The sequence below is a fragment of the Buteo buteo genome, chromosome 22 (genome assembly GCF_964188355.1).
Source record: "Buteo buteo chromosome 22, bButBut1.hap1.1, whole genome shotgun sequence".
Lineage (NCBI taxonomy): Eukaryota > Metazoa > Chordata > Aves > Accipitriformes > Accipitridae > Buteo > Buteo buteo.
Genome location: NC_134192.1, coordinates 16678062 through 16705806, shown reverse-complemented (window position 1 = coordinate 16705806; position 27745 = coordinate 16678062). Strand labels below are relative to the sequence as shown.

At 37.1% G+C, this 27745-nt stretch overlaps 1 protein-coding gene across 4 annotated transcripts; it reads right to left on the bottom strand.

Annotated features, from left to right (window-relative positions):
• PHF6 (PHD finger protein 6) lies at positions 1-26849 on the bottom strand. 4 transcript variants are annotated; one of them, XM_075053764.1, is made up of 11 exons: positions 26651-26849; positions 21351-21530; positions 21047-21148; positions 17662-17795; positions 17296-17339; positions 7712-7878; positions 7390-7533; positions 6052-6156; positions 5085-5218; positions 4310-4439; positions 1-2712 (listed from the first exon to the last, which is right to left on the bottom strand). In XM_075053764.1, exons 2-10 carry the CDS (start codon positions 21486-21488, stop codon positions 4310-4312), a joined length of 1098 nt encoding a protein of 365 aa, XP_074909865.1. In that variant the 5' UTR covers positions 21489-21530; positions 26651-26849; the 3' UTR covers positions 1-2712. The 4 variants fall into 4 exon arrangements, with proteins under 4 accessions (XP_074909865.1, XP_074909866.1, XP_074909864.1 ...); XM_075053765.1 differs by having other exon boundaries at positions 1-1037; XM_075053763.1 differs by having other exon boundaries at positions 1-4023; positions 26651-26846.
• Positions 26850-27745: the final 896 nt, after the last annotated feature.

Genomic DNA, 27745 nt, shown 5'->3' with positions numbered 1-27745 from the left:
TGAAATTCATAACTCATTTATTGAATATATATATGCAAGGATACCAATAAAAAGAAACTAATACTGCAAACTACAACTTTGGAAGTAAAGCCAATATAACAGGAACAAAATATACATAACATTGTAGATAGGAATGCATTTACCCTCTTTCATACATTCCTTGTCTTTACACCTAATGTAAATGTATGCTAGAGCAAAAGCTGCAAATGTTAGCCTAACCTGAGTGCTTTTTGACAAGCAACAGTCCTCCAGGATTCTTTAAGGGTTGAGATGTCACTGCTGACTAATGAATGAGCATACATATGCATATAGAGAAACTGCTTCAACAAGTATATAAATCAAGAGCTGTGTTCTGTTTTTTAACCTCCACCACTAATACAGTGGAATCTGTTTCTGGTGACATGGAAGAAGAGTTACTATTTGCTATAATGTACCTTCAGTTCTCTTAAGATTAATTTCATCTAATGAGGATTAATTTTCTTGTCAATCTGATTCAGCGTGTTAATATTTTTGGAATGCACTGATTATCACCTGCCAGGTAAGTCTGATATTTCAAACAGATTATCACCTCTTCATCTTTCACCCTGGTTTAGCATGAAGTTATTTTTCCATATAGGCAGCAGTAAGAAGCAAGCTCTCTTCCTTTGTATTACATTTTAGGGCCAGATTTGGTATAATCATACCATTCTAGATCAGCACAGCTCTTTGTACCTAAAGATCAGACGTTGTGGAGTGTAGGTGTAACTCCTACTAGAGACTTATCACAGAACCTCCTATGGATCAACACCTGCTGAATAAGTAGATCTTTTGATCACATAATCTATTTCATCCTAGCTAGCTGCACTGATGCTGATATTGAACCGGCCTTTCACCCTTCCTTGAAATGGAGTGATAGCACAGCTTACTGCTATAGTGTTTGATCACACCTTGAGACTCTGGCATTACACCAGCTGTGTCCTCAAGTTATTTGAACAATATCCTTCTGATGCCTGTCCTTCCTTGGTACAGTCCTTTCTTGGTATAGCACAATCGCAGATCTGTTAATATAGAGATACAGTGAGTTGGGGAGATCTGTTAATATAGAGATACAGTGAGTTGGGGAGAAACCTCCCTTTCTCGGAGGGTTCCAGGCGTCTTAAACAGCACACACTACTCTTTTGAGCAAAAGGAATGCCCAAAGGCCAAAAAAAAAAAAAATAAAATTAAATAAAGTGAAACCAGTTTCATAAGACAAGTTTTGTTAAATTCATGAGTTCTCTGATTGTGAGATGAAAGCAGAAGGTGCCTATTAAAAAAAAAATCTCAGTAACAAATAGACTGCATTAATTTAACTAGCTAATTTAAACATACCTATTTCACCTATAGAGCACTTTCATTACTTCTAACATTTCTGGGAAGGCAGTAGATGCTCCAGAATAATCTTCAATATATGCTTGCAAAGATTACATTACTTTACCAAAAAAAAAAAAAAAAAAATAAAATTTCAGACTGTCTGAAATTCCAAGCTAAAATACACATAAAAAGACAGTAATGGCAGTATTTTGTCTTTAAAAAAATGATGTAAATGTTGTATACTATCATACATTGTCATGCTTTTTAAAACTACAATTAAGGACGTAAGAGATGTACAGTAAATACACTGCTGAGGTACATTTCTTCTAAATATTAACACCACGACAGAATTACTCCCCAGCAGGTGATGCTACTTGGGAACATATAAATACAATTTTTACATTGTAAGGCACTTTTACCCAGCATACATGAGTTGAAGTCAGTCATGACAAATTTGAGGCTCATAAGGAAAGATTTTTGCTTTTGACTTTGTTTCCATGAATTCTGAATTAATGACAGTTTAGTCAGGCCATCTCAGCACAAAGAGGTAACAGGTAAACCAGCCACTTACTTTTCTGCTACCCAAAGGTAAAGTGCTGTTCCGGTTCTTCGAGGCATGGAATGGGGTAATTTATTTCATAACAGATGAATTACTGGACTGAATATTGTACTAAGCAACTGACACACTATGAATTAGAGCTCAGTCTCAAATACAATCAGTATGCTGGCAGATCTACCCCATGCAACCTTAGTTAAAATACAGTAGCTGCAAACAAAGTGCCTTTTTTCCATGGGAGGGCCATGTCTGAGGCACAAATCTAGAAGTAATTTAAACATTGAAGGATGTTATTTTGCATTCTAAAACTGTTCTGAGTGGCTGAAAAATGTTTATATTCTCGGAGAAACAAAACACCTTGATAGACAATTTCAATAATCGATCTGTCATTGCAATTCAAGTCACGCTTTTAATTTTGAAAGTTACAAATACAAAATAAAAATGATCAATGGCATCATGTTTAGAGCAGTAACTGAATATTTTCTGTACAGAGCAATATTTCTTTCCAAAATGGCATTATTCTCCAGGAAAGCAAACAGAACTGATTGAATTCTAACAGGGAAAATGTTAGAAACTCCAATATACAGTAATTGAGTCCCTCAAGACATTAAGGGAATGCATAAGAAGACAAATGACACACATTAAATCTTTTAAAAATACAAGTAAAAAATGCTACAGAAACTCATGTTACAAATGAACTGTTTTTGCAATACCAATCACAGAAGACCTGTAGCAGTTTATAGTCAAATCAGTGTATTTTGCTTGTTTCCTTCCTTCAAATCCAGAAGTTTTGTTGGGAGTTCAGAGTGAAACAAGTCAAAACCCTAAACAAACAATAAGGTGATGGATAGCAACAGACAAACATGTGGACTAGATTCAGCTTTTTGGTTTTATTTAAGTAAGTCTGAGAATGTGCTTTAACAGACCAACTGAAGAAGCTAGTAGCCATTAGAAATGACAAGGTGTTTAGAAAGCAGTCAGAGGACTGATCTGTTAGGTTTGGTATAGCCTAGATCTGATTATTCCCTAAAGGAACATCAAACTCTAGCAAGTAGAATTCCATGACGTGATTGTTGACTTGACAGAAAAAGAAAAAATAATCACTAAAACAATAAGGATGATAAGCAAAGTTTCTCATATAGTGGTCATAAGATTAAAAAATAAATACCAATCTAGCAAAAAAGGTTGTTTCCTCATTCTTCTTACAGAATATGGGACCTTTATGCATATTCTGGACAAAACATGAAGTGTTCCACACAACACAGAACACTTGAGGTATGGACGTCAGATATGGTGGCTAAATTCCATAGTGAGTTAAGAGTTGTAACTCTCTGAAGTAAAAGAGACTGGGCTGCAGAGGCCAAACGTTTGCATGGTAAGGTTTTAATCACGTTTAGTGAAGCATTCTTTGTAAATCAGGGACACAGAAAGAGGTGGGTCGTTGGGGAAAAAATGAACTACAGCCCTTTGGCATGAGTTCTAAAGCTCACAGCTCAGAACCAACAGCTGCTCAAGTAAATCTCCCGCAAACAATGCTGGGCGGAATGAGCAATCACAACAGGAACAACCTGAAATGTTCAAGCGTGCTTCGGTGTACACTGAGTCCTTTTCTACTGTGTGCTTTGCAAGCAAAAACAGAGAGCGGCTTTCCCATGTATAGCCTCCGTAACTTGTGTATGAAGAAAATGCAAAATTCACAAAGTACCAGCTTGTTGCCACCACGAACTTGTCCATGTTGTTAATTAAACTAGCTAAGACCTTCCCTCATTGTATGAATCCACTAAACAACTTACACATTCCAAATCTTAAGGTTTTTATTCAGTCCAGAAATATAGATCTTACTTCATTTCAATGTCTGCCTTAACTTTTGACACTGTACATATTACATATCATTTATATAGTGTTTCATTTTTTCCAGACACTGCAGACTACAAACTACATAATATTGACATGTAAAACTCTGCCACTTACTGAAGGCTCACACACATGAACGTTTCAGGCAGTTCAATGAAATTTCTAACAGAGTTGGGTAGTAAAAAGTTACTAACCCTTTTCTGATTTTAGAAAACAATTTAAAAGAATTAGTAGTTATGATGTCTTAGCCATTCCCAGTTCTATAACTCTGTCCCTTGAACCTGTTTAAAAAATGATGAAAACAATAGTAAATTTAAAATCATACAGAAAGGCATTTAGCAGCTCTGACATTACATCTATATTTAGCGATAGAAACGAGGGCCTCCCTTCTTAAACTAAGTCAGCTGGATTTAAAAAACGACAAATCCTCCCCATTTTTCTACAGTATGCCAATAGAAAGTACTCATCTGCATACACTAGATTTAAATACTTCACTGCAATGAACTACATTAAATGTATATTGCGTTTCAGTCTCGGTAACAGATCTGTCAGGAGTAACTTCCATACCTAGTTTCCATTGAGCTGCTGCTGAGGAATGTCATTATGGTCAGTGCCTGATTTGCCACGGCTTTTGCTTTCTCTTTCTTCATCTTCTTCATCTCTTTCATCATTTCCACTATGGTTTTTACAATAGAGTCTAGCACAATAAAAGAAACAGTGAAGACTTTTACTGAAAATACCTATCAAAACCAGACTTTCCCCTCAATTAGTTTTGAGATGTGCTACAAGTCAATTGCTAACTCTTAACTCATGCATGGTTTTCAGTCAAGCATCAGTTAAAATGAGAAACAAGGTTGAAGACTAGCCAACAAAACTTTGATCAATTCGTTTTCAAGAACTGCTACTACACTGCTCAGAGAATGCCCTCTTGTGGGCACAACGACACTGGCAACTCAACTGCAGCCAAGTCACTAACACCAGCAGTATGGAAACTTAAGGGCTCCAAAAAACCAAAAATAAGCTACAAAACATATCAATATGGAAGAATCATGACACAAATTATCCAGGGTTTCCTCAATATAAATAACAGATTAATCGAGGAAGAAAATATAAGTCGTCAATTAATTTTCTCATTTCTCATATTACAAGACTACTACAGAAATTTTAAGTTAGCAGAGTAACTGAAATATTTTGCAAAGTCGACAATTACTTAAAAATACCATTTCAGATGAAATAATATTCTCTTTTTTAATAACATACTTGACTAGCCAAGTTAGGCTGAAAAAGTTCCATGAAATACCTTAACTTTCATTATAGATTCAAGAATTACATAGGTCCTTACTTATAAATTCCTCGTGACATATTCTCGATGTATTTAGCTTTGTCTTCTACTCCACAGTGGTAATGGTATGTTTTTATGCAGGCTTTAATTTCACACCCAATAGTAGCACCAGGCTGGCTGCAAAGTGTGCATTTCTGTGCAGGGGAAAAAAGAGAATGGCACTGTTCAGCCTTTCAATCTCTTGCCCCTTAGTATTCAGTTTAGTGTTGCTCATATTTATGGCTACCATTTTGGAACAGAGTAATTCTCTGGCAGATCATCCTTCCAATGAGAAGTTAATCAAAGATATTGTAAACCAGAAACTCATAATACTAACCTATTAAAATATGATCACTAGGATTTACCTGTCCATTGCATTGAAAATTGCTACATGATTGCACGTATTATTGCATTTCCAAGATCATTTTATTGCCACTGAAGTTAGTATGCTAATATAGGAAGTCTTAATTTTTTTTTTTCCAAGAAACAATATTTTTAGGAGTTGTTTGTTTTCTTTTCCTCCCCATAAATTTCTTAGCACTCTAAAAACATCCTGAATTTTAATAAAATACAATGTGACATTTTACCAACATCCTCATCTCTGAGGCCTTAATACGTTTTCATAGTAAAACATCAAAACAGTGGGAAACATGTCACTGCAAGAACATATTCTCCAAGTTTATTTGTAGTTTTACACAGTGTGCTTTTAGTAACCCAGGATCTAAAGCTGTTACTCTCTTATAGTTACAGGAAGGCTAATAATAATTTACTATGTACGCTGTCACAAAGAAACCTAAATACCACGTTCCCAAACACCAGTAATTTTTAAGGTGATTCCTGTCTGGCTACCTGTCCCAAAAGTAACAATAAATTTGAATTTTGTGTTTAGAAACAGATTGAAAAGATTGTTTCACGAAAGGAAGGAGGCAGAGCTATATACACCGCAGTAGAATCAGTAACACATTCATCACATTCTGCAGATACATACCATTCTTTTTCCTCTCTTGATTTCTTGAAGTACAGTTTTGATATCAAAATCACCAAACTCTGCCCTTGAAGTTGTTGTTAGCTGGACAGTGCCAGAAGAGAACAACTGTAAAACAAGGAAGTCAAAATAATTTCAGGTCACCAACATGATTAGAAATTTTTTTATGTGCAGGCATAACCTAATATTGAACATCTCCTTCTGTGATCTCAGACAGCACGTGCTTTACCAACAAACTAGCAAAAAAACCCATACTGAGTAATTAGTATGATGAGTATTCTTTCCGATACCCACCTGACTGCTTTAATTACATTTGTTGTCTTGGAAAAATGTATTTTAAAAGACAAAGGAGTAGACAAGAAAAAATGACATGATGAAAACACAAAGTAATAAATGGGCAATATTATCAATTACACCACTGAACTTTTTCGGAATACTCCCATTTCCTTCCCCGTGACATATATGTAATTCAGCTTCACGGCACAGCTGATGTCAACATACCTGAAAAGGCCTGAGGGATGACAATAGAGCACATAAGTACGATCCCTATCACCATCATCCTGGTATATTCAGTTTAAACTGTCTTCAAACCAAAGCTCAGGTACACAAAGTAGCGAAGAATACTCTAAGACTCAAGGCTGCTGGCACACACCAGCTCTCTGTTTAGTGAGGCTAGGTATAGGAAGAAAATTAATACTCCACAGATTGCCTGGACTATTTATTCATTTTGAGGTACAACAGGAACCACTGAGGTTTGTTACTCAAAGCCCCACCTCATTCATAGAACGAGTTATATGAAAGATAGTGCTATCTGCTCATGTTCATTGAAATGAGCAGATTTTTTTCAGGCTGACAGTTCTATAAATGTGATCATCTAAAGGCAAGGGTTTTCTAGAACTTCCATGTCCCACTCGTGTCACATAGCCTGAATCTCCTGGTCAGAAAATTAATGAAGTTCATGGATTCTTCCCAGATTTTGTCTGAATGCCTGTGGAGTAAAGGTATTTTATTTTTGGAGTGGATTCTTTTAGTTAAAACTGTTTTCTGTTTTCTTTTTAAATATCGTGTATGCATTTAGATGCTAAGGGAGCATTTTTAACAAGTTAAAGAGTCTCCCTGAGCTAATTCCAACTCTTAGCACGTAGCCAACTTTTATCCATATTGTCTGCAGTGAAAATAAATTAATTGCTCACTTCGCAATTCTGCAGCACTTAAAGAGATCACTAGCACATAGACAATACTTGTGCATAATTACACGTGAGGGTACTGTATTAAAATCTAAAATAGCAATTCAGACAAAATTCACATAATAGACTGATTAACAGAAATACTGTTACTCACCATGCACTTATAGTGTGCTGCGGCCTTTTTGGCATTAAATATATGAAGCTTTCCTCTAGCTTCATTTTCTTCTTCACCTGCATGACAGAATCCACATTTAGGTTTTGTATCACTGGGGCTGCTTCTGTGGGGAGACCTGTCTCTCTGAAAGAAAAACATTTTACTAAAATATACTGCTGGGTTACAAGTAAGGTTGTAATTTTAAAAGCCTATGGCCACCAGCTGGAGGCTCAGACAAATACAAGATTTATTAAAAGTTAAATTTGCAGAGAAGAAATATGCAATTCTGTCTTCTAAGAAGTTTAGCATATTTACTGCTTACATAGGAACTGCTTTCTATTTCATCTGTGCCATGTGAAGACGTAGATCTAGTGTCTTCTGATTGCCCTTTTAAATTTGTTTTTCTTGGCTTTCCCTTACGACCCCTCCTTTTTCCTTTGGGAGGTGAAGGCTCCAACTCATGTTCATTGATACTTTCTTCTAAATCTGCTTTAGAAGTTAGAAAACATCATCAAATAAGATTCTCAAAAATTTTACGCAAAACAAAACAAACAACAACACACACAGACAAGAAAAAACATAACCTGTATTTTGGTCAGAAATAAAAATAGCAACTTTTTCCCATTTATTACAAACATGCAACTGCAGATCCTGAAAACATTATTTACTTCTTTATACGTATCACACACCTTTGCATCTTTATAACATATGAAGAAGGTTTAGCATTTCTTACAACTTCTACTTTCAGACCCAGAATGTGTCCTCAGATACATATATCCACCTCCACTGAAAATCAGAGTCATTTAAACTACACTGAAACCAGAAAATGTTTTCAACCATGAAATAAGCTATTTTTTTTTTTTTTTTTACGATGCCTAACTCCAATGTAAATTGCCCTTGATATTATGCCAGTGTCTCCAAATAACACCTCTCTCCTTGCTTTATTAATTGATGCCTTTTGACTTAAGAAGAAGATTCACCCATTTTGGCTATAACATTAGCATCAAGTTTTAAAACTGAAATGTATTTTGCCTCCATGAAAGAAATCTAAGATTTCATTTTAGTTACAGTATATTTTTACATCTACAGCTAAAAGCAGCTGCCAGTTTACAGAAAATTATCCACACTGACAATATACCAGATAAAGTATTTATAGGCTATTAACAATATAAGAAAGTGTATTTTTAATACAGACATACCAAAGAGGTCTGACAAGTTCCTTTGAAAATGTCAGCTCAACTGCTGAATGCTACATAGAACTGTAGTCCAGTATTCTAGCAGACTGTCCTTCTGATTACTCAAAGCTCTACAGTTAATACAGATAAATTCTGCAAACTTAAGATTGCCCAATATGAACTAGTTAAGCTATATCTTATACTGAATAACCAGCTCTATTCAGTCACTAACAACCTCCCTGATCATCAGCTGCTCACAGAAGCATCTTTCTTTTTTAATATGTAACACCCACCCCTGCTCAAACTGCAAAGATATTTCAGCAGACTTGTTTAAAGAAACACGCACACACACTGCTAAAGAACTGGCTTCTCAAAATCCAAACCACAAACTTCAGTATGAACCCCCAAAGGGAAGGAAATCCTAATCAGAAGATTTGGAACATCTACTTTATACAATTAACTAACTGTTGTGGTATTATTATTTAAGTATTGCCATAGCACTTATCGCCGTTCTATCGTGGTCTCAGTATCCAGACAGGACATCTTTTTTTGAGACTAAATGCTTCGCCAGAACTCATCTTTCTTATCTATTATCACATAAAAATCAAATGACATTTCTATCTCATGATTAACAGCAACTCAACTGCACAAAAGTTTGAAGTCAAAGACTTGAACATATTCCATAGCCATCAACTTGGAGAAGATAACTGAACTACTGGCCCGAGGCCTTGCAAGCAAGTGTATCCTATTAAGCTTAGTCTATCATATCTCTCACTAATCCCTGAGAAAGCTACAGCTTCTTGCACATTTATTAATGAAGGAGAGAAAACTAATCCAAATGCACCACAACAGGTTATACTGAAACATAATTCCCCCAAAGCTTTACTCTGTTGTATGGTTAGAAAGAGGCAAAAATTTGAGAATAAATTAATACAAATCTGCAAATTACTTTGGCTTAAATTGACAGATTATTCAGCTATACACAGATATTCCCAAGTTGCTACTAAAATACATCAGTCTACCAAAACGTTCCTATGCTTTAATATATATACACTATGCTTTTCTAATTAGATGACAAAAGCACCATTTATTTTACTCTGAAAAAATAAAGTATATGACATGGATTATCTAATGAAACAATACATTTTACATTTTCTTCTCAGAATTTATGATCTAACGTTATTTTTTGTTTATCATTACGTGCTAAATTCCCCAAGCAAGATTATGCAATTTAGGTATCGTACCTCTCAGACTGCATACAGCAAATTTTATTACAACCTGAAAATGTCTTTCAAAGAAGAATTCTTTTTTATCTTGTTCCTCATCATATGAGGTCTCCACCAATGTATGAAAAGAAATTTGTGAATCTTTGTCTCTACTTTTACATTTACAGAAATCACAGATGGTTATTCTAGAAAAAAAAGTCTTAACAAAATGTGACTATTGAATTCGTGACCCTTTAAATAACATCAGTAAGAAGTTAAAAATAATCCTTCAAAAATCATTCCACGGTTTTCCCTACTGTATTTGATGAAGCAAAATGTAGTCCATTCACCAACATTCCTTATTTTTTCCAAAGCTCCTTATCAATTCTGTCAACCATAATGCTTTCCACCTCTTAGTCCACCCTTATTTTCCAAATACCATTAAAGCATATTCTGAACTCTCTACAGTCACACTTTCAAAACTAGAAGTGAATCATAATTGCTAAAAACCAAGCACACGTTACGAAGACCAACTTTTTATAAGAAATGTCACAGACTCCTTACAGAATAAGTTCTCAAGTGCTATTTTTAGCCTACAATTATTAGAATATTTAAGATTTGAGAAGTAAAAATGCTACATTTTTAAAAGATTGTTTCAGTGTAAGATAAAAAAACAAGATCGCCCAGCTTTCCTCAAAGGAGAACCCCTTTTCTGTACTCAAAACTAGTACTTCCAAAAAAGTTCAGAGTTCATCAAAATCTAGATACTACATGACCCCTTCATTAAAATAAAATTCCTTGCAGATTCAGGTCTCCTACTACAAGTGACATGGACCTACAGATTAACACCACTGAGATGTGAGGATCTGCTCTACTACATCTATCTGCAAGACTGATACCTCAAAACATTAAAGTTTCTCCCATTTTTAACAGCACTATGAACTAGTGTAACAGTACAGGAAGAAAGAGATTGTAACCAGCTTTAAAATACACCTGCCTTGGATGGTCTTTACTGTTTAATATACAATTTGGTTTGTGCCCTATCCCTCCCCTCAAGCCCACTGCCAGCTTACCCTGTTTCCCTGGCATCTGATGGTTGGGTGTTTCCAACTTCTCATGTCAGCTTGAACTAAGGAAAACACAAAAAGTTGTTCAACTCCTCCCTGACCAGATGACGTTTTATCATGGATATCACCCATACTCTGAATCCCCTGAGATTCCCTAGATATTCTTCAGCTGCCCCCCAACCCATATCTCCCATTACTGCATTGATTTTTAAAATCATCACAATATTCTCAAGATAACTTTATCTAAAGTCTTCAAAGGAGGTATCTTATGAGCTTTCTTCAGAAGTCCCTGAATGCTATATCTGAAAAAACAAGCTTAATATGCAATACGGTCTGAGAAGGAGGGGTGGGGGTAGAAATCGAGAGGAAACATTCTACATTTTAAAAAGCACCTAAGAACATGATATTGTATATTCAGATGAGCGAAAAGATGAGCAGCAACAAGCCCCAAATTTGCATTTTAGATATCCATAAGCAGTACAAAGTACCACAAAAAGAAGACTAGCAAAATGCTGTATTACATAAACTGTTAACAGGGAGACTCAGCTTCAGAGAGAAATCTAAAAATTCTCCTTTGATCATGACTAGAAGGAAAAAGGCTCAAGATGTTTTGCTGTTTAAAATAAGGCTTGGCAGAGAAGAGGTTGAGATATCACTGATCTATTCTGTATCACATCAGCTGGAAATATACATGGAATCACCCTTTTCCAAAAGCTAGGTTAAAGCAAAGGAATAAAAGAATTAAGTGATTTAAAGGTTGTGAAAGAACAAATAAAAAGAGGATGTGTACAATAAAGGATAATACTGCCCTCTGTATCCACCTCCTACATTACCTTAAACAATAGATTAAGTGAGCCAGAAGCAAAGGGGGCTAAGTCTGTATGAGGAAGATAATAAACAAAACTGACTGGCAAAATATATTTGCAAGTAGGACTGTACATAAAAAGAAGCCAAAATGTAGAATGTGGAAGTGGTTTAAACATGCTGTTAAGTAAATCTGAAATCACACATATGTATTTAAAGTTTCACAGTGCATTTGGGATAAAAGAGAAACTCTAAAAATTACAAAGAACAAAATCAACCTTACTAGATTTTTAGAAGATAAACAATATAACAGAGAAAGAAAAAAGTACTTTAGCATGTTAAAGTAAGATGTCCTTAAAATATGGCTGAAACCCAATGAACCGTATGTGGCAACTTAATTATTTTAAATTGAAAAGAAATGTCAAAAAACCCCGAAAACCTTATTGTCCCAGTAGCCAATAATAAAAATGTGAATGCATCTATAAGCATTAATAAGAACCAGAGATTTGCATAAAACCACTTGCAAGTGAATATAGAATCTGGTAAACCGATCATGAAATAATAGCAGCTTTTATCAGCAAATGATGTGAAATTAACGATCAAAATGCTGAATATAATTTTTAGTTTCCTTTTTTTTTTAATGGAAAAAGACTAACTTACATTAAATGTATCTAAACTGGAAAAAAGTAAGAGTGGAGAGGAAAAAAATTAAATTACCCCTTAGGTCCCTTCATTAATGTTTTCCAAAAGTACCAGATACCTCAAGGAACTGCTGCCTCTTGTTCAAAAGCTATTTTTGACTGAATAGTACCTATGTTATGAAGTACTTGAGATTATTTCTTTAATTAAGTACATTTAACATAGAAAATGAATAAAATATTCATAAGCATACAATCTAAACGCTTTTTCAAGCAAGCAATTGTTGGCAAAGACTGAAGACAGACAATAGCTTATCTGCATAATCAGAAAGCTTATGACAACTGGTATGATAAACCTGTTAAGTATGAGTTAGCTGACCAAGTTTCTATTTGTATAACATCTTGCCTAGATAGGAAGGAGAATTATAATGTAAACACCACGGGACAGCTCCTCAGATAGGACAAACCATTCACCACATTACTTCTACGTTTTTTCCTTTTCCATTAGCTGTGCGTTTTTCCATAAGAAAACACCATTGTGATGTTTCTGCAACGTACCTCATTAGTCTATAATGGAATGCATAGGAGATTGCTAACTTACTGCCTGGACCAACTGTTTTTGTCCTAAGACTACCTATATATTTGATGCCACATTCAGAGCAGCATTCTCTGTAAGACAGATGAGAAGGCTGAGTTAACAGAGCCTACGAAGAATTTGTTACCATCCACCAGCAGAACTGAAATGACATTGAGCTCCAATGTTAGGGAAACTTCTACACCTGACTGCATTAATGCATACAATGTTAGGCAAGCTTATGCTGTGAACAGTGTTACAGAAAATGGAACTATGAACAAACACTGATTAAAGAATCCAAAGATGAATCAGGATGTTACCTAACTATAATGCCAAAAAGTTTCAAATGTTTTTCCTGCTAGCCTCTGGCTTACACAGTGCTTTGAAAAGGTACTCAGTTTGATACACATTGCAGCATCTCTAAATAGGTCTCAGAGAGAAATATTATCCTGACTCAACTTACTGAGCAGTATGAGAAGCATAGATTTCAATCTTTAGAATAACATGAAAAGGATGCTGAGACAGGGAATGCCCTTATTTCCATTGTGGAAACATAATTCCCTGAGGTTTTGAGTACGGCTACAATAGGAATCATGGACACTTTATTTTCTGACCCCACAGTTCCCAAGCATCTGTTTTAAACATTAACAATAGATGGCTGTCTTCATTATTCTTTGTTTTACCACTATGTAACAGAAGAATGAAATTACATTCTTATCTTAGTTTATATTAAAACTATTCCTGATCAGCTGAATTTGTTTTAAATTCAACACAGGGGCCAGGGCAGCCCCACCTGCAGGGAACTGAAAGAAACCAGATTTTAAACTTTTCAACAATTATTTCCAGTACATTGGAATAAATTCCAACAAACAGTTCCAAGACCTTAGTTCAACAATACTCTATTCTTCAAAAAGAATAAATGCAATTGTATCAAACTGAACAGTAATTCAGCTAATAGTTAGCTATGACAGTTTGAAAGTGCTGGCACCAATTCCTGTAACCTATTAGGTACTGAAAACTTGCATGGCTTGCCTAAATTATGAATTAAACTATTACTTGAAGTTCAGGTCAGATTATTTTGTTAGGTTTGTAACCAGCAAGACAAAAATCTAGACATGAAGCTTTCAGTAACTTGGTCTGCTCCTCTGAGCAGGTGTCTTCAAATCTGTTGACCTCACAGCCACAGCCTAGTATAAAGTGTGAGAGTATCTCACTTTTACTGTCCTTCTTCCAGTTAGTGAGAACACAGCACAGAAGAATCGATCTGAATTATATATACACAAAGGAAATATAGGAGAAATACAATTTTTCTGTTCTATGTCACCTGAAGGCTAGGCCATACAGATAAATTAGACAAATGCAACAATCTGCTGAAACAGATAATGAATTTTAGAGCACAATACTTTGCTGCCATGTTTCATATTTTTATATTCAAAGAAAACAGAAGGTAGTTCAGCAACTCCTGTCAATTAAAGGAAAATGAACTCCCATCGCTAATTAATTTTGTCTTGATGAGTACAGAGATACTTAGTCTGATGAATTCTTGTGCCACTTGAACTTCATGACAGCAATAAATAACATCCAAGAGGTCCTTTTCATTATGTTTTAACTGGGTAACTTTAATTCCAACATAGGTCCTTCAACTACATTTCCATGCAGTCTCAAGAAATTTTCTTTAAATGTTATCAAATGGTTAACACGTATTCATTTTAAACTAGAACTTCTAACAAAAGGTACATTAGCCACATCTCGGACTTGAATGAGTATGAGCCCAAAAGCATATAATTTCTAGGGAAGGGAAGGAAAAATCTCACTATTAGGCAGCAGTGCTGTCTACAGATAATACACTGTTCTGGACTGCACCAAACCAAACACTCCTAAAAACTCTTCCAACATCCACTAATAGAAATGACATAATAAAAATATTTGGACTGCAACAATTAAATCAGAGAACAAAGGATAGAAAACCAGATGTTCTACACTGACCAAGAAAAAAACCCCAACAGCATCCCAGAGCAGGAGCAGTAAGTTTCCATTAAAAAGGACTGATAATTCCAGTGCCTCTGTGGACCTGCACTGAGTGACATAACCACAGATGAGCTTTAACTATTCTGTTATGAAAACACTGCTGAGAGCAAGGACTCACAAAAATGTAACAAAAACAAGAGAAAAAAAAAAAAGCCACTATGTTAGCATCTAGTATCCCCAGCAAGTCTATTCACTCTTCTCTGCAAGTCCTTTCTGGTTTCACACACCACCATTCTTTCACATTTAAATTCCTCTTCGATACTCACATTTTCCTCAAGAAATAAACCAACAAAACACATACATAAAGCTTAATCTCACCATCCAACATCTTCCAGTTACCATTTCACTGAGTAAACTTCAGTATTTAAATATTAATAAACAAACCCTTCAAAGTCCCTTCTTAAACTCTGAAAAGCATCTTGTATATATTTCTGTCTTCTAAAGGTAATTAGTTTCCAATGTAGCAAAATACCATTGCTATACAATGCTGTAAGTAATCTCCATAAGACAGATGCAATATGTATTTTTACTTTTGTTGATTTAAAGGAGGTCTATCACAAAAGAGCCCCAGCTTCTGGCATTATCAAATCCATAACTGTAAGTAATAATATTCTATGGGTATAGTTCCCTAAACTATATGGACTAAAAAAAGAACCTACTCTTTGGGAAAGAGCACGGGATAAAATTTCAGTCAAATATTAAAACAAAAACCAGAAAACAAAAATGTGAAGTATAACTACACACATTTCTAGAAGTATAAAGCATAAGAACTAAATATTTTAAACAAAAAAAGCGTGCAAACTTAAATGTCAAGTAAGATACTGTTGGGTTCTTTGGCCTCAGTGCTTCTGAATTATGTTGTTTATTCCTCCTTCTCCTACCCTCAATCTAACAGTCTCTTTGGATGAGTCTAGCTCAATATTTTAATAAACTGCCATTATCAACATTTAAGAAAAAAGCCACTATGCCTCTAGTAATTTTTCCTATGTCTTCTCAGACAAATATATCCATACAAAATTTAAAAGCCTTTGCTGTTAGAGAATGACATCGTAGAACTGGAGATAATGGTTTCTGAAAACTCTTAAAGGAAAGCACAAGTTCAGATCCTGCAAGGAATTTCAAGCAGAAAAAGTCATCCATTGGCATTGGGCTCCATGTGGAATTGGAGGCATTTTTCAACAGATGTCAAACACTGAGCCATTTTGTGAATAAGTATAAAAGATTATGTTTAAATATCAGTTAAAGAGATTAATCTCTTTCTGGACTCAAATGTCTTTCATATTCTGTTTCTGCTAACAAGCAAAATGAACCCCAAAACAAAGAAACACAGTGCCAAACTACAAGATAATGTGTCCCTGTCTCTTTGGAGAATACATGCAACATGTATACTGCTTTTCTTGTTTAAACCTAGTAATAGCAAAACCAGAGTGTTTTATACAAAGCGCACAACAATAATTACTTAAATAGACTAAAAAAATAATTTTAAAAATCAGTTTTCATTTGGGATTTTCTACTGCCTGCAGTATCTTTCTGAACATTGAAGTAACATCCAAACCTTACCATTAATGTATCTACTACCCACAGCATAAAAAGTAGCATATTACCTTAAAAATACATTTAGTAGAAAGAGACTGAAGTAATCTATGAAATTTAATCTTCACTAAATAGTGTCATGTACTCCTCATTAGTTAAATCTGATGACATTTCAGTTGAAAGTAATGCAACTGTTTGCTTTCCCAAATTCAGATACAGTAGGAAAAAGGAAAAATACCTGCATAAATACACAATAGCACAACTAGTTTGGAATTTTAACAAACCACATGATTTATCTACGTTTGTGGCATATCACCCCTCACGCATTTCACAACTGTCCTCTGCAAAGATGCACAGCTTTTATGAATGTATCCATACAGCTTTTGTTGTTTATCAAAATGACTCAGAAATATATCTATAAGTGATCTGATCACAAACCTTTTCATTTACTATTGGGTTCTTCTTATTTGAAGAGTTAAACTCTATTTAATAGTTAAAAAAAATAGTGAATATTTAGGAACATTAGCAATAGCGAAAATCAGCTGTTACCTGACAAAATATTTTAGATGTTAACGTTGTGAATATTTAACTACAAATATAAGCCAGCCTCTTCCCAGAAGGGAATGCATTACTTCTACCCAAACTTTGTTTTGTCAGAACATCAAATCTTTCAAACATCCTAAAATTTATGTTTTAGGTTTTTCTCCACCTCAATCAATAATTTTTAGAGAAAATACAGAAATCAGATGGGCTTCCAAACTCATTGTTTCTCAAAAAAATGTAGTTCTAGTTTTTACTGAAAACATTTATATTCTCCAGAAAAAATTAAATTTAACCAAGTATCTTTCTACAATGGGAAAAATTTATATTGAATAATTTTACCTTCAGAGTTATGCGTAGTTTTCTTGTGTTTTCGACATAAAATCCTATAAACAAAGTAGTTGAAAACTGTCAAGTCAGTCACGATTCACAGATTATTTACTCATCTTTTAAATTTAAATGCCAGTACATTTTTCTCCCACTTGTAAGACTCACTGATATACAAATCTTGCAGTGAAAATATGCTTTTCTAGCACATCACTATTTTGAATGCCACAATCATCATTAGAATTTTTTTGCAACAGTTTTGTTTAGATTCCAAAGTGGGTTTGTTTTTTTTTTGGTTTGCTTTGTTGTTGTTTTTTTTTTTTAAACAAAGAATGTGAAATATAAATACAAAAATAAATATAGCAAATAAATAATAGTTACATGTAAATGCCTTGTGAGGGTTTCTCTCTTATCTGAGCTTTATCATGCAAAGCACAGTAGTAGTGATATGTCTTGTGACATGTTTTCACATCACAGCCAATGGTTGCTCCAGGACAATGGCATAAAGAGCACATCTGTAGAGAAAAAGCAAGCACAATTCATGTTACTGTTGGCTTAGTATTTCTGAGTTCAAAAATAATATAGTTACCACTCCTGGTGACAAAATAAATGGGAGTTATGCACTTGGCATAACTCTTCCTGCTCTGAGGTTGCAGTTATACAATAGTACAATAACCATCATACGTTGATTATCAATTCAATGAAGAAAATAAGTAATTTACTCTTCTGGAACGTGTTTGATGAAAGTGACACAGCTATTCACCAAATATCCCACTCCCAAGGATAGTCTGTACCAACCATTTCAGAAAAGTTAAAATCATAAATCATACTTGTTTAGTACTTAATTACAGTAAGAAGGTAGGTGAAGGGAAAAAAAAAAAAAAAAGACACCCATTTGGCAAAGAATCTTGCAGTCAGAAATACCAATGACCTGCAAATTTACCTTAGCCTCAGCAGCTAACTTTACCTCTATTTTCTATACAGTCATTTCCTTAAGTCATTTCCAAAACACTGAATTTAGTGAAATATTTGTTAAATACGAGGAATTTATTTCAATTAGACTAAATTTTGCTCTTCATACTTATATTGCAGAAAAGGTTAAATAGGAGCCTGTTGCTTTACTCTCCCAATAATTAATTCTTCTCATATTAGACTCATCATTGCTTAAGATACACCAACTATCATCCTTCTAAATTGTTCACTGCACTTCTTATGCTGTGTTAGGAAACGAAGTAATCGATAGCATCACAATATTTTTCTCTGCCTTAATTCTTTACTGACACAATATTGCCTCAAAATCTCAGAATTTCCCATTAAAGTCCCCTCCCAAGACAACTGGAGCTTTTTGTATCCTGCACGTTGCCCACATCCCCAAAAGGTCACAATTAATTCCAAAACCATAAGCGTGCAATGTAGGATACTCCCCACATATATCTTTGTGGAATACACCTTCTGTCCACTGCACTAGCTTAGTCAAGTTCTTCTTGTTCGTCTCAAATATGCCAAATAAATATGCCACCAAAGTTATATATCACCATCCTGTTTTTCAATTTTAACAAAGTTAACTGAACAGTAAAAATGTCAAAGCCTTGGATCATCTCCATTTACTCCTCTGCAAGCTCTGAAATGGTACAGTTATATACCGTTCCCTAGTTGTTATCTAAATTGTATGGGTATTTTATCTCATAAATTTGTTATACATTATGGTTTAACATATAATAATGGCTGATCAAAGCTCTTTATAAAAACCTAGGTTGAAATTATATCCATTCAATCAATTTTAGTCAGTACTTCAGTATTTTGAAAGCCAGAAATGACTACAAGAAAACTTTATTTTTATGAACACCTTGATGTATCTGTATGAACAAAATTTTTATCCTGACTTATTGGTCTACGTTTCCTGACAGTAATAAAATATTTATTCCATTGGTACAAGTGCTGCTGTCCAAATGGTCGCTGTCAACAGATTAATTAATTCCCAAGCTATATCAGGTGTATGTCAAGTTTGACAAGCTGCAAAATAGGTAAGCTCTTTAAAAAAAATCCTCCCACGCACAGCTAACAGAAATACTAATGATATCAGTGCCTTGTACTCCCAAATATTTAGACTTCATAAGTTTTTTATGACCGGCCTATTAAGGTTTGAACGTACAAACTTTTCTCAGATAGAAATATATTACCATCAGAAAGGCTCTACATGTCAGTCATTATCGCTTCAGTAATGAACAGGCCTCAATTTTCAGTGCATATCTGGTCAGCAGCAGCACCTTCTGAAGGAGGGCAACTACATAAAATCTGTCAGCAGACAAATTTAGTCCAAGCTATCAATATAATTACTTAACCCAGTGCACCACGCCGAGATATTTTTGCTCGATGTGTTCCCACATAAAAGAACAGGCTAGAACAGAAAGCAGACCTTAAAGGGGGTACTTGGGCTAACTATAAACATTTAGCTTTAAGCTTCCTATACAAGTCAATGGAGAAAGACAGATTCCTCCAGAGTGATTCAGAGCTGTAGTTTTCTGACAGCTACAGACAGAGATAAGGCACCTAAATTAAGATCTAAAATTATCTTGTAAATTCTCTCCAAACAGGAAACATCTCAGGACTATGAATCTACTAGGTTAACCAAATCCAGGTTTTCTGCAAAAACCTGAACAAAATGCCTGATACATACAGCTAGTGAGCTCCAAGAATATATCCGGCTGTTGCATCAGTGAAAAAACAAAAAGAGATTCAGAAGCAGAAAGACAGAAACCACCAATGACATAAAAAGAAATAACGCTCAAAAAACATTTAAGAGACTCAAGAGACAAAAAGTTTCTTTATGATCTGTAGTTCCATTTACTACCATGTTCTTTGGAAATTCCTAATCACAACGTGAATGACTTGTGAAGAGTTATTTCTTTATGCTTCAGCTAATTAGAGCAAATAAAGTTCCCTGTGTTGGAAAAAATTCAGATGAAACACTGGATGAAATATTAGACTATTATTATATAATTGTAGTTCTGCAGTAATACTTTGGACTACTCTTAGTAGGTCAAAAGCTGGTAAATACGTAAGAGTGCTCTAAATAACTAAGCTGAAAATTTTTAATGTGAGGAGTGAATTGATCACTTGTAAAAAATATTTTAAAAAAGCCTCACTCATTCCCCTGAATGGAAAACAACTAGTTCTAAATAAATAAATAAATAAATAAAGAATTAGCTTCTCAGGAATTAAAAAAAGTCATTGCTGCTCAATTCTCATGAATTTGTTAGAGCTGTAATCACTATTGTACCCACATACCTCATAAGACATCTATATTCACAGAATCATCTACTAAATCAATATAAAAGGAAGCAATAAAAGTACCTTTGGTAGTTAAAACCAGATTTTGGCAGCAAAACCAAATACTGGTAAAAGCACAATAATACCCTTGCCAGGTCCCTAGAATGTGGGTTTCTTTCTGAAATCTAACAGAAAATATCAAATAGAAATTACTGGATTAGCAACATAAATTTAGGAAACGCTGTTGTTTATATGCAGCCCATCAAAAAGAAAAACAGGCATATTCTGTAAATGAGTTTTCAAATTTGCTTGGAAAAAATGCCTGTCTGCTACAACCACCTATATTGGCCAATGAGGAAAAAAAGTGATTGTAAAAATAATAATTCTGGATTTATTTTTTAATAATTCCATGACTAAGCTACAATTCTTAAAACAACTTTACAGAAGGTAAGAAAACATTGTCTTCCATTTTCAAGAGCCAAAAATAGACACTTACCAGTTTAGTGCCTCTCTTTATTTCTTTCTGAATATCTTCAATAGAGAATCCACCAAGACTCTCATTATCAGTGTGTGAAGATACCAGTGCAGATGAGAACAGCTAAAATTATAAAAACAAAACTTATTTTTTAAGTTTTAAGGGTATAAGTGATATAGAACATTTATATCTACGAAACCCGCAAAAATTTTAAATTACAGTGATTAATGATTTGTGCCAGTGCCACAGCTGGTTAATTTTTTCATTTGTTTGTAGTCTTTTACTAGCTCACTAGTTCCTTTCCTTTTTCCTATGGGTTACTTACCATACATTTGTGATGTGCTGCCACCTTCTGGTTTTCCGACATCAATAATTGTCCACATTCATTATCTTTATTAGATCTACAAAAACCACACTTTCTTTGTCTTGAAGAGACTTTTTTCTGTCCAACTGAGCTTGTCATGATTTTAAATGAGCTTAGAATGCCACTTCAATCCTCTCAATGCTACAGAAAAAAAGGTGCAATCAGCATGTTAATATCAACAAAAGGCAATTTAAGTTAGTTTTGTAAATGTAATATTGGTTGCTTGAAAGTCATCTGTCCCTTCTTACCCTTTTCTTTACGCTAGTTCAATATATCCAAATAAACGTGCACCCAGTAGACGCAGTATTCTGCCAACTTTTTATGAAATTGTACCAGCAAGCAGAATAGTTATTTAGGCAAAAAAGTTTGAACATTAATATAAAACTTTCAATACTAATGTAAAACTTAAGGGGGAAAGAAGAAATAGGTGGAAAACCCGACAAGTACAGCGATCATTAGGGGAAAAAAGTTAGTGCAACTCTCATCCCATTCTTATAGTTATTTATTACAGCAAAGGTAATTGTAGAAAATGCACTACATGTGCATGCAATAGAGTTCACGCTACTGAACTTCAAAAACAGAGGCAAAGAAAAACCCAAGTGTCCAGCATAGCATCCAGAAGAGGTTTTGAGTGTAAAAGCTCACAAAGTAGCACCGCAGATGAGTAACTACCCTTAGATGAGGGTAGAGATGAGAAGATAAAACGTTACCATTTTAGGTATTTCACTGATACACTGTGGCTAGTCAAACAGCATTAGGAACAAAATTTTAGAAGGATCTATGACTAACGCTGCAATGGAAACCTTTTCAAGACCCACAGTTAATTTAGCAGTACCATACTGGTTTTCAGTAAGTGCATGAGAGGTGCTATTCTCATCTAAGAAAAGTAACTTAAAATTAAACTCAACATGAATCACAAACTTTTCATGTGTTACCAGCAATACATTTTTAAATATAGCATTGAGGTCCCAATCCCCTAATCAGGCAGACACTGCAAGTTCAAAAGTGAAAATACCTAACGACTGTACATGCTTCTTGTCCCAGTATTAAGTAGTTTGTGTTCATTTGCTTCTACAACTTTCAAGAAATAAAATACCATCCTCTTCAAATAGACTTTCTTACAGCTTTTTATTTTGGAGATTTGAGCTTTACTGTCAGAATTGGGCACAACTGCAATAAAAGCATCCTCCTCAGCCTTTGTTTACATTAGATTCATCTAAATAAGAAAAGCCACCATATAGTTTGATATTTGTTGGAAAAAAATATAAAATCCAGCCGTAAGAATAGCAGAGTTGCAATACATCCAGACTGTGCTACAATGGCGATCTGCACGAAAATGCACGACTGTGTTCTGAAATTTGCATAGGCAAACCTGCCTGCTTCTCAGTGCTGTCAGACTCTCATAATACTAATATCACTCACTATTTTTCTAATCAAAAGCAGAGGAATGTCATTAAGTTTCTGCTGGCATATACTACAGCTAAAAGACAGTCCTGTTAGATTCTCACTCTCCTGTTTCAAGTGATTCTCACAGACTGAGCTTTAACTGTTTGTCTTGCAATGTTTACTACAAAACTCCTGCATCAAAAGGTGTCTGTCCTGCATCTATTGCCTTTGCTTTATCAACAGCTTCATTTGCTTTCTTTTATAACTGGGAAGCAGTTTACTAGCCGGTGACGCACGCTCATAAGAAGAATGCATAGATATCAGATCTTGCTGATTTGCACAAAAAATGTGCCAATCTGGATAAACTAGTCACACCCATTTGCGGTGGCAATAGAGAGTCCTTAAGTGTTAAACACAAAAGAATTACTATACTGTATTCTTCTAAAGAAAAAACAAAACAAGACCATTCTGTAATCCCTTCTGAGTAGAAAGAAGGAATGGTTTCTGAAGGAAAGATACACAGATTTTCATATGTGGGTTTGGGGTTGGTTTTTTTTTGGTAGTTTTTTTTAAACTTAAAATAAATAATAATATTTGGAAGCAGCAAAAAGACCTACAAAAGGCAAGTAGGAAACAATATTGCAAAGATGTCTTGCTCTCAGGTCACAGTCAATAGCTCAACATAAATCACATAATGATGGGTTACAAATATATTAACAAAACAATTTAAAATGCAAGAAATTCTGCTTTGGTATAAAAAATTTGATACACACACACACATTCATTTGGGTCTACCTGTTTCATTTTATATTCAGATAATATTGTCAATATATTGACAGCAATGATAGTAGTTCTTAAAATGAAGATCAGGGATTTCCTTGAACACATGCACAAGTTCCACTGACTTACACGAATAAGAATTACTCCTATAAAAAATAGCTATCCTTCAATTTAACAAGCAAATTCATATTTTAGAAAATGCAAATAATTTATAGAACACATAAAAATTTATTAACTGGCTCTCATCATCTTTTATTTATAAGAATAGTAACTTTCCAAGAAACAAGATTATAAAGAATCTTCTCACAGCTTTATACCTTCCAGTGCACTAAGAGATACGAGAAGGCACTTCATTACAGCAATACTAGAACCTGACATAACCTAACTTCTTGAAGTACTTTTGCATAATTAGATTTTTTTTCAGGCTCACAGTGAAGTTAAAAATAGTGCCAATATTTACTTGACGATGCATGGATGTTGATGTTATAAAAAAAAATTAAATTAACAAATACTATGTTTTGGAATATTTATTCAATTATAAATAATTTAATACTTGAAAAATTATTCGAAATGGAAACAGACCAAAAAGCATCAGGGTATGCCAGAAAGGAAACTCACATTCTTTTCACCATCAGATTAAATTATTCTGACAGCATTTTACAAGGATATTTAAAAGTTTTCTTTCCAATCCGGTGTCCTTTGCATTTGTGTTTTCTGTATCACTAGGCATTAACAGTATTTATACATTTCTAAAGACTGCAGGGAAAAAAAACCCAAAAACAAAACAAAAAACTGAGCATGAGAAATATTTCAGAAGCATTTCATCAGTAGACTTCTCCCTAAATTATGTTTGCTTTCTCATAAATGTGAGAAAACCCTACACTGGGATCACTTTTCTTTGTGCCAAAATGCACTACTTATCGTGCTCCTTTAAAAATACCTATTTTCGGAAAAAGATCAACCAAGTTACGCAGCTGTACCAGGCCCAGAATTCTGAAGGCAAACAGTCAAAATTCTGTTTTCATCTCTCGAGTTAAGTCACCCAAAAGCAACTAATCCAGTTTGCCAAGTATCAAGCTACATTTCATTGGAACAAGAAAAATAATGCAACTTAAAAACAGTTCAATATTTCCGTTTTCCATGTTTAAAAACCTAACAAATGAATAAGACTTATAAAATAGTGTTTAAACGTACTGTTGACAGAATCTTGCTTGTCAGCTTTGTCAGAGAAAGTCTTATAGATTGGATCACAGAAAGCGATGTACTATGGAATCACTGACTACAAGATTATGCGCCATCTCTACCAAAATGGAACACATGTATTACAAAACACAGATTATTACATATAGATATGTTTTCCACAGGCTTGGTCTAAAAAATGAAAAGTTACATCTACCCTAAAATCACAAAAGAGGAAACTCATTCAGTGATTCTTCACTCCAAAATTTGGGTTCATTTGCATTTGTGTTTCTTAATGCCCACTAAGGTATTCAGCATGGTGCTTCCCCTAACAGCACCTTTATTTTATCTTTAAAGCACCATGTTTTACAAACTCGTATGGCCTGCATACTGTTTTACCGAGTTCTAGACAACAGATTTTTGAACATAAAAGAAGAGTGCAAGTTCAACGACTCTCAGGCAAAGAAGGACGTTCTCAGTGTATGAGACATTGTTCAGCACCGAAGAACGGAAAGTAACCTGGATTCTAATTTCTATTTATTGCGTGAATATGTTTCAAGAACTACTGCCTGTTTATAGGAGTTAAGGCCCCACTTGTATTTCCAACAAAGGACAGTGACCTATATGCTATACTGTCTCATGTAAAGTTTGTTTTGCTGTGTGGCCTGTGTGATTACAAAATCATATTTTTAAAAAAATTAGGATTTATATTTGTCCGAAGGAAATTTCAGACACACAAGGAAAACCTACAAGTATACAAGCTTTGTAAAATTTCATTAAACATGCTGAAGGGGTTTGGACTCTCGAGAAAAGCTACAGAAAATACTTGCGTTGATTTTTCTCAAGATGCTTACTAGAGATACCAGAATTTCTGTTCAAGAAACTTTCAAGTGCTTTCTAGTTTCTAGGATCAATTGCCCATTAATGGGGGCATTATTTTGGAGGGGGGTGGGGCTGAAGCTGGGGAGAAGGGATGTATCCTGTAGGTGTCTGTAGTTGAGAACCCAAAGTCACAGGTCCCATGGAAATCTTTATCCAACAGTTACATTCACACAGCATCCTACAGCCACTATAAAAAGTAGGATAGGAACTTATCCATGCAACTTTCTCAAAAAAAAAACCCAAACCAACAAAGGGGGGCAAAGGCGGGGGGGAGGCCCAATCCTGGAAAGTCTAAACAATAAGAATAGAGCAGGTAAATAAAAATTACACAAAAAGAGCCTGCGGTAAGGAAAATCTGGCAGACAGCAGCGACCGATCTTCAGGAAAGTTTACATACTCCCACGGGGAGAGGGAGATGAGCCGATAACGGCACCTCCATCGCTCGCCTCCCCGGGGGGGGATCGATGAGGCACGGCACGGCACCCCGTTGGGGAGGGACTGCCGCGATTTGCCCCCGCAGGGGCCCGGCCACAAGCACCGGCGGGGCCTGACCCCTCCCCGACGGAGGGCCTACCGGGGGGTGGGGGGGGGAGGGCTCGGTGGGACGCGGGAGTCCCGGCGAGGGCGATCCCCCTCCCCGTTCCTCACCAAATTTTGGGGGAAACGGGACTCCGGAGACAAGGGGGGGGCGGATCCTCTAGGGAAGGAGGGAGCGGGCCGAAGCGGGCGGAGCGAGCGGCTGCCGTCGGCTCGGGGAGGGGAAGGGGGGACGGGTTAACGGCACCGGGGGGCGCCCCCGAAGAGGCAGCGCGGGGTGCCGGGACCCTCCCGGGGGCGGGCGGATCGCTGAGGCCCAGAGACCGGCGGCGGCCGGCGGCGGGAGGGCAGGGCGGGCTCCCCGGGCCGGGGGGGAGAGGGGGCTGCGGGCGGGCGGGCCGGGGGTCGCCGATACCTGCCCCGGGCTCGCGGCAAAGAGGCGCTTGGGCGGGCAACGAGGCGGTTTGAGGCGCTCGGTCGGTCACTCAGTCACTCACCCGTGTGGCGGGTGGGGCGCCGGGGAGAGGAGCAGCTCGGGCACACCCCCACCCCCCCGTCACCGCCGGTCGCTCACGGCCGCTCGCTCGCCGGGACCGTCCCTTTCATTCGGGGCAGGGGACGCTGCGCCGCCGCCGCCGCCGCCGCCGCCGCCGAGCGCAAGCACGCACGCACGCACGAGCGGACGCACGCACGCACGCACGCAGGCACGCACGGCGCGCTCGGGCCGCGACGGCGCGACGCTGCGGGGCGGCGCCCGATTGGCGCGCGAGGCGAGGCGGCGCGGCGGGAGCGCGGCGGGAGCACGCCGGGCCCTCGCGGCCTCACTGCGCACGCGCGCCGCCCCGCGCCTCTCCGCTCCCCACCCCCACTTCTCCGCGAGGCCCGGAGGCGAGCGAGCCGGGAAACGGAAGGGGGCGGGGCGGGGGGAGCTCTGCGCCTGCGCACTGCTCACCCGCGGCCGTTGGAGGAGGGGGGGGGGGAGAGCCGCTTGCCAGGGCCGCGCAGGCGCAGTCCCCCGCAGGCGCGCGGCAAGGTGTCTGCGCATGCGCGGGGAGCCGCAAGGCGGGCGACCGCGCTGCGGCAGCGCGCTGAGGGCTGGCGCATGCGCACGGCCGCGCGGGCTTGAGGGGCTGCCGCGAGGGCCCTTCCTCACGGCGGAGCCCGCCCTCGCCCAGCCGGACCTGGCTCTCGGAAGCCCACAGCCAGCCCGGAGCGTAACGCTAGCGGGAAGCGGGGCACCCCTGCCCTTGGCCTGCCTCTGCCCTTGCCGCTGTGGAGGGAGGTTGGCTTACCTCGCCCAGGCAGCAAAAGCTCGCTTGGTATAGCTCAGGGCTCTGTGTTACTGCGGGGCTGAGGCGGTGTGGAGGTGGCTAGGGAGACCACCTCCTGATAACGAGGTGAAAAGAGTGTCAATAATTAAAAGTGATCCGAGCTGTAAGCGTATACAGCGTGTGCTGCCTGGCAGCAGCTCGTGGCTGTGTGTCAAGCCGTCTGGGGAGGAAGCTGGAGGAGTCATGGTTCCTATAGCTGTCCAACTGGGAGCCCACGCTGTCCTCGGCCTTGCACTGTGAGGGGAAGAGAAACCAGGGCTC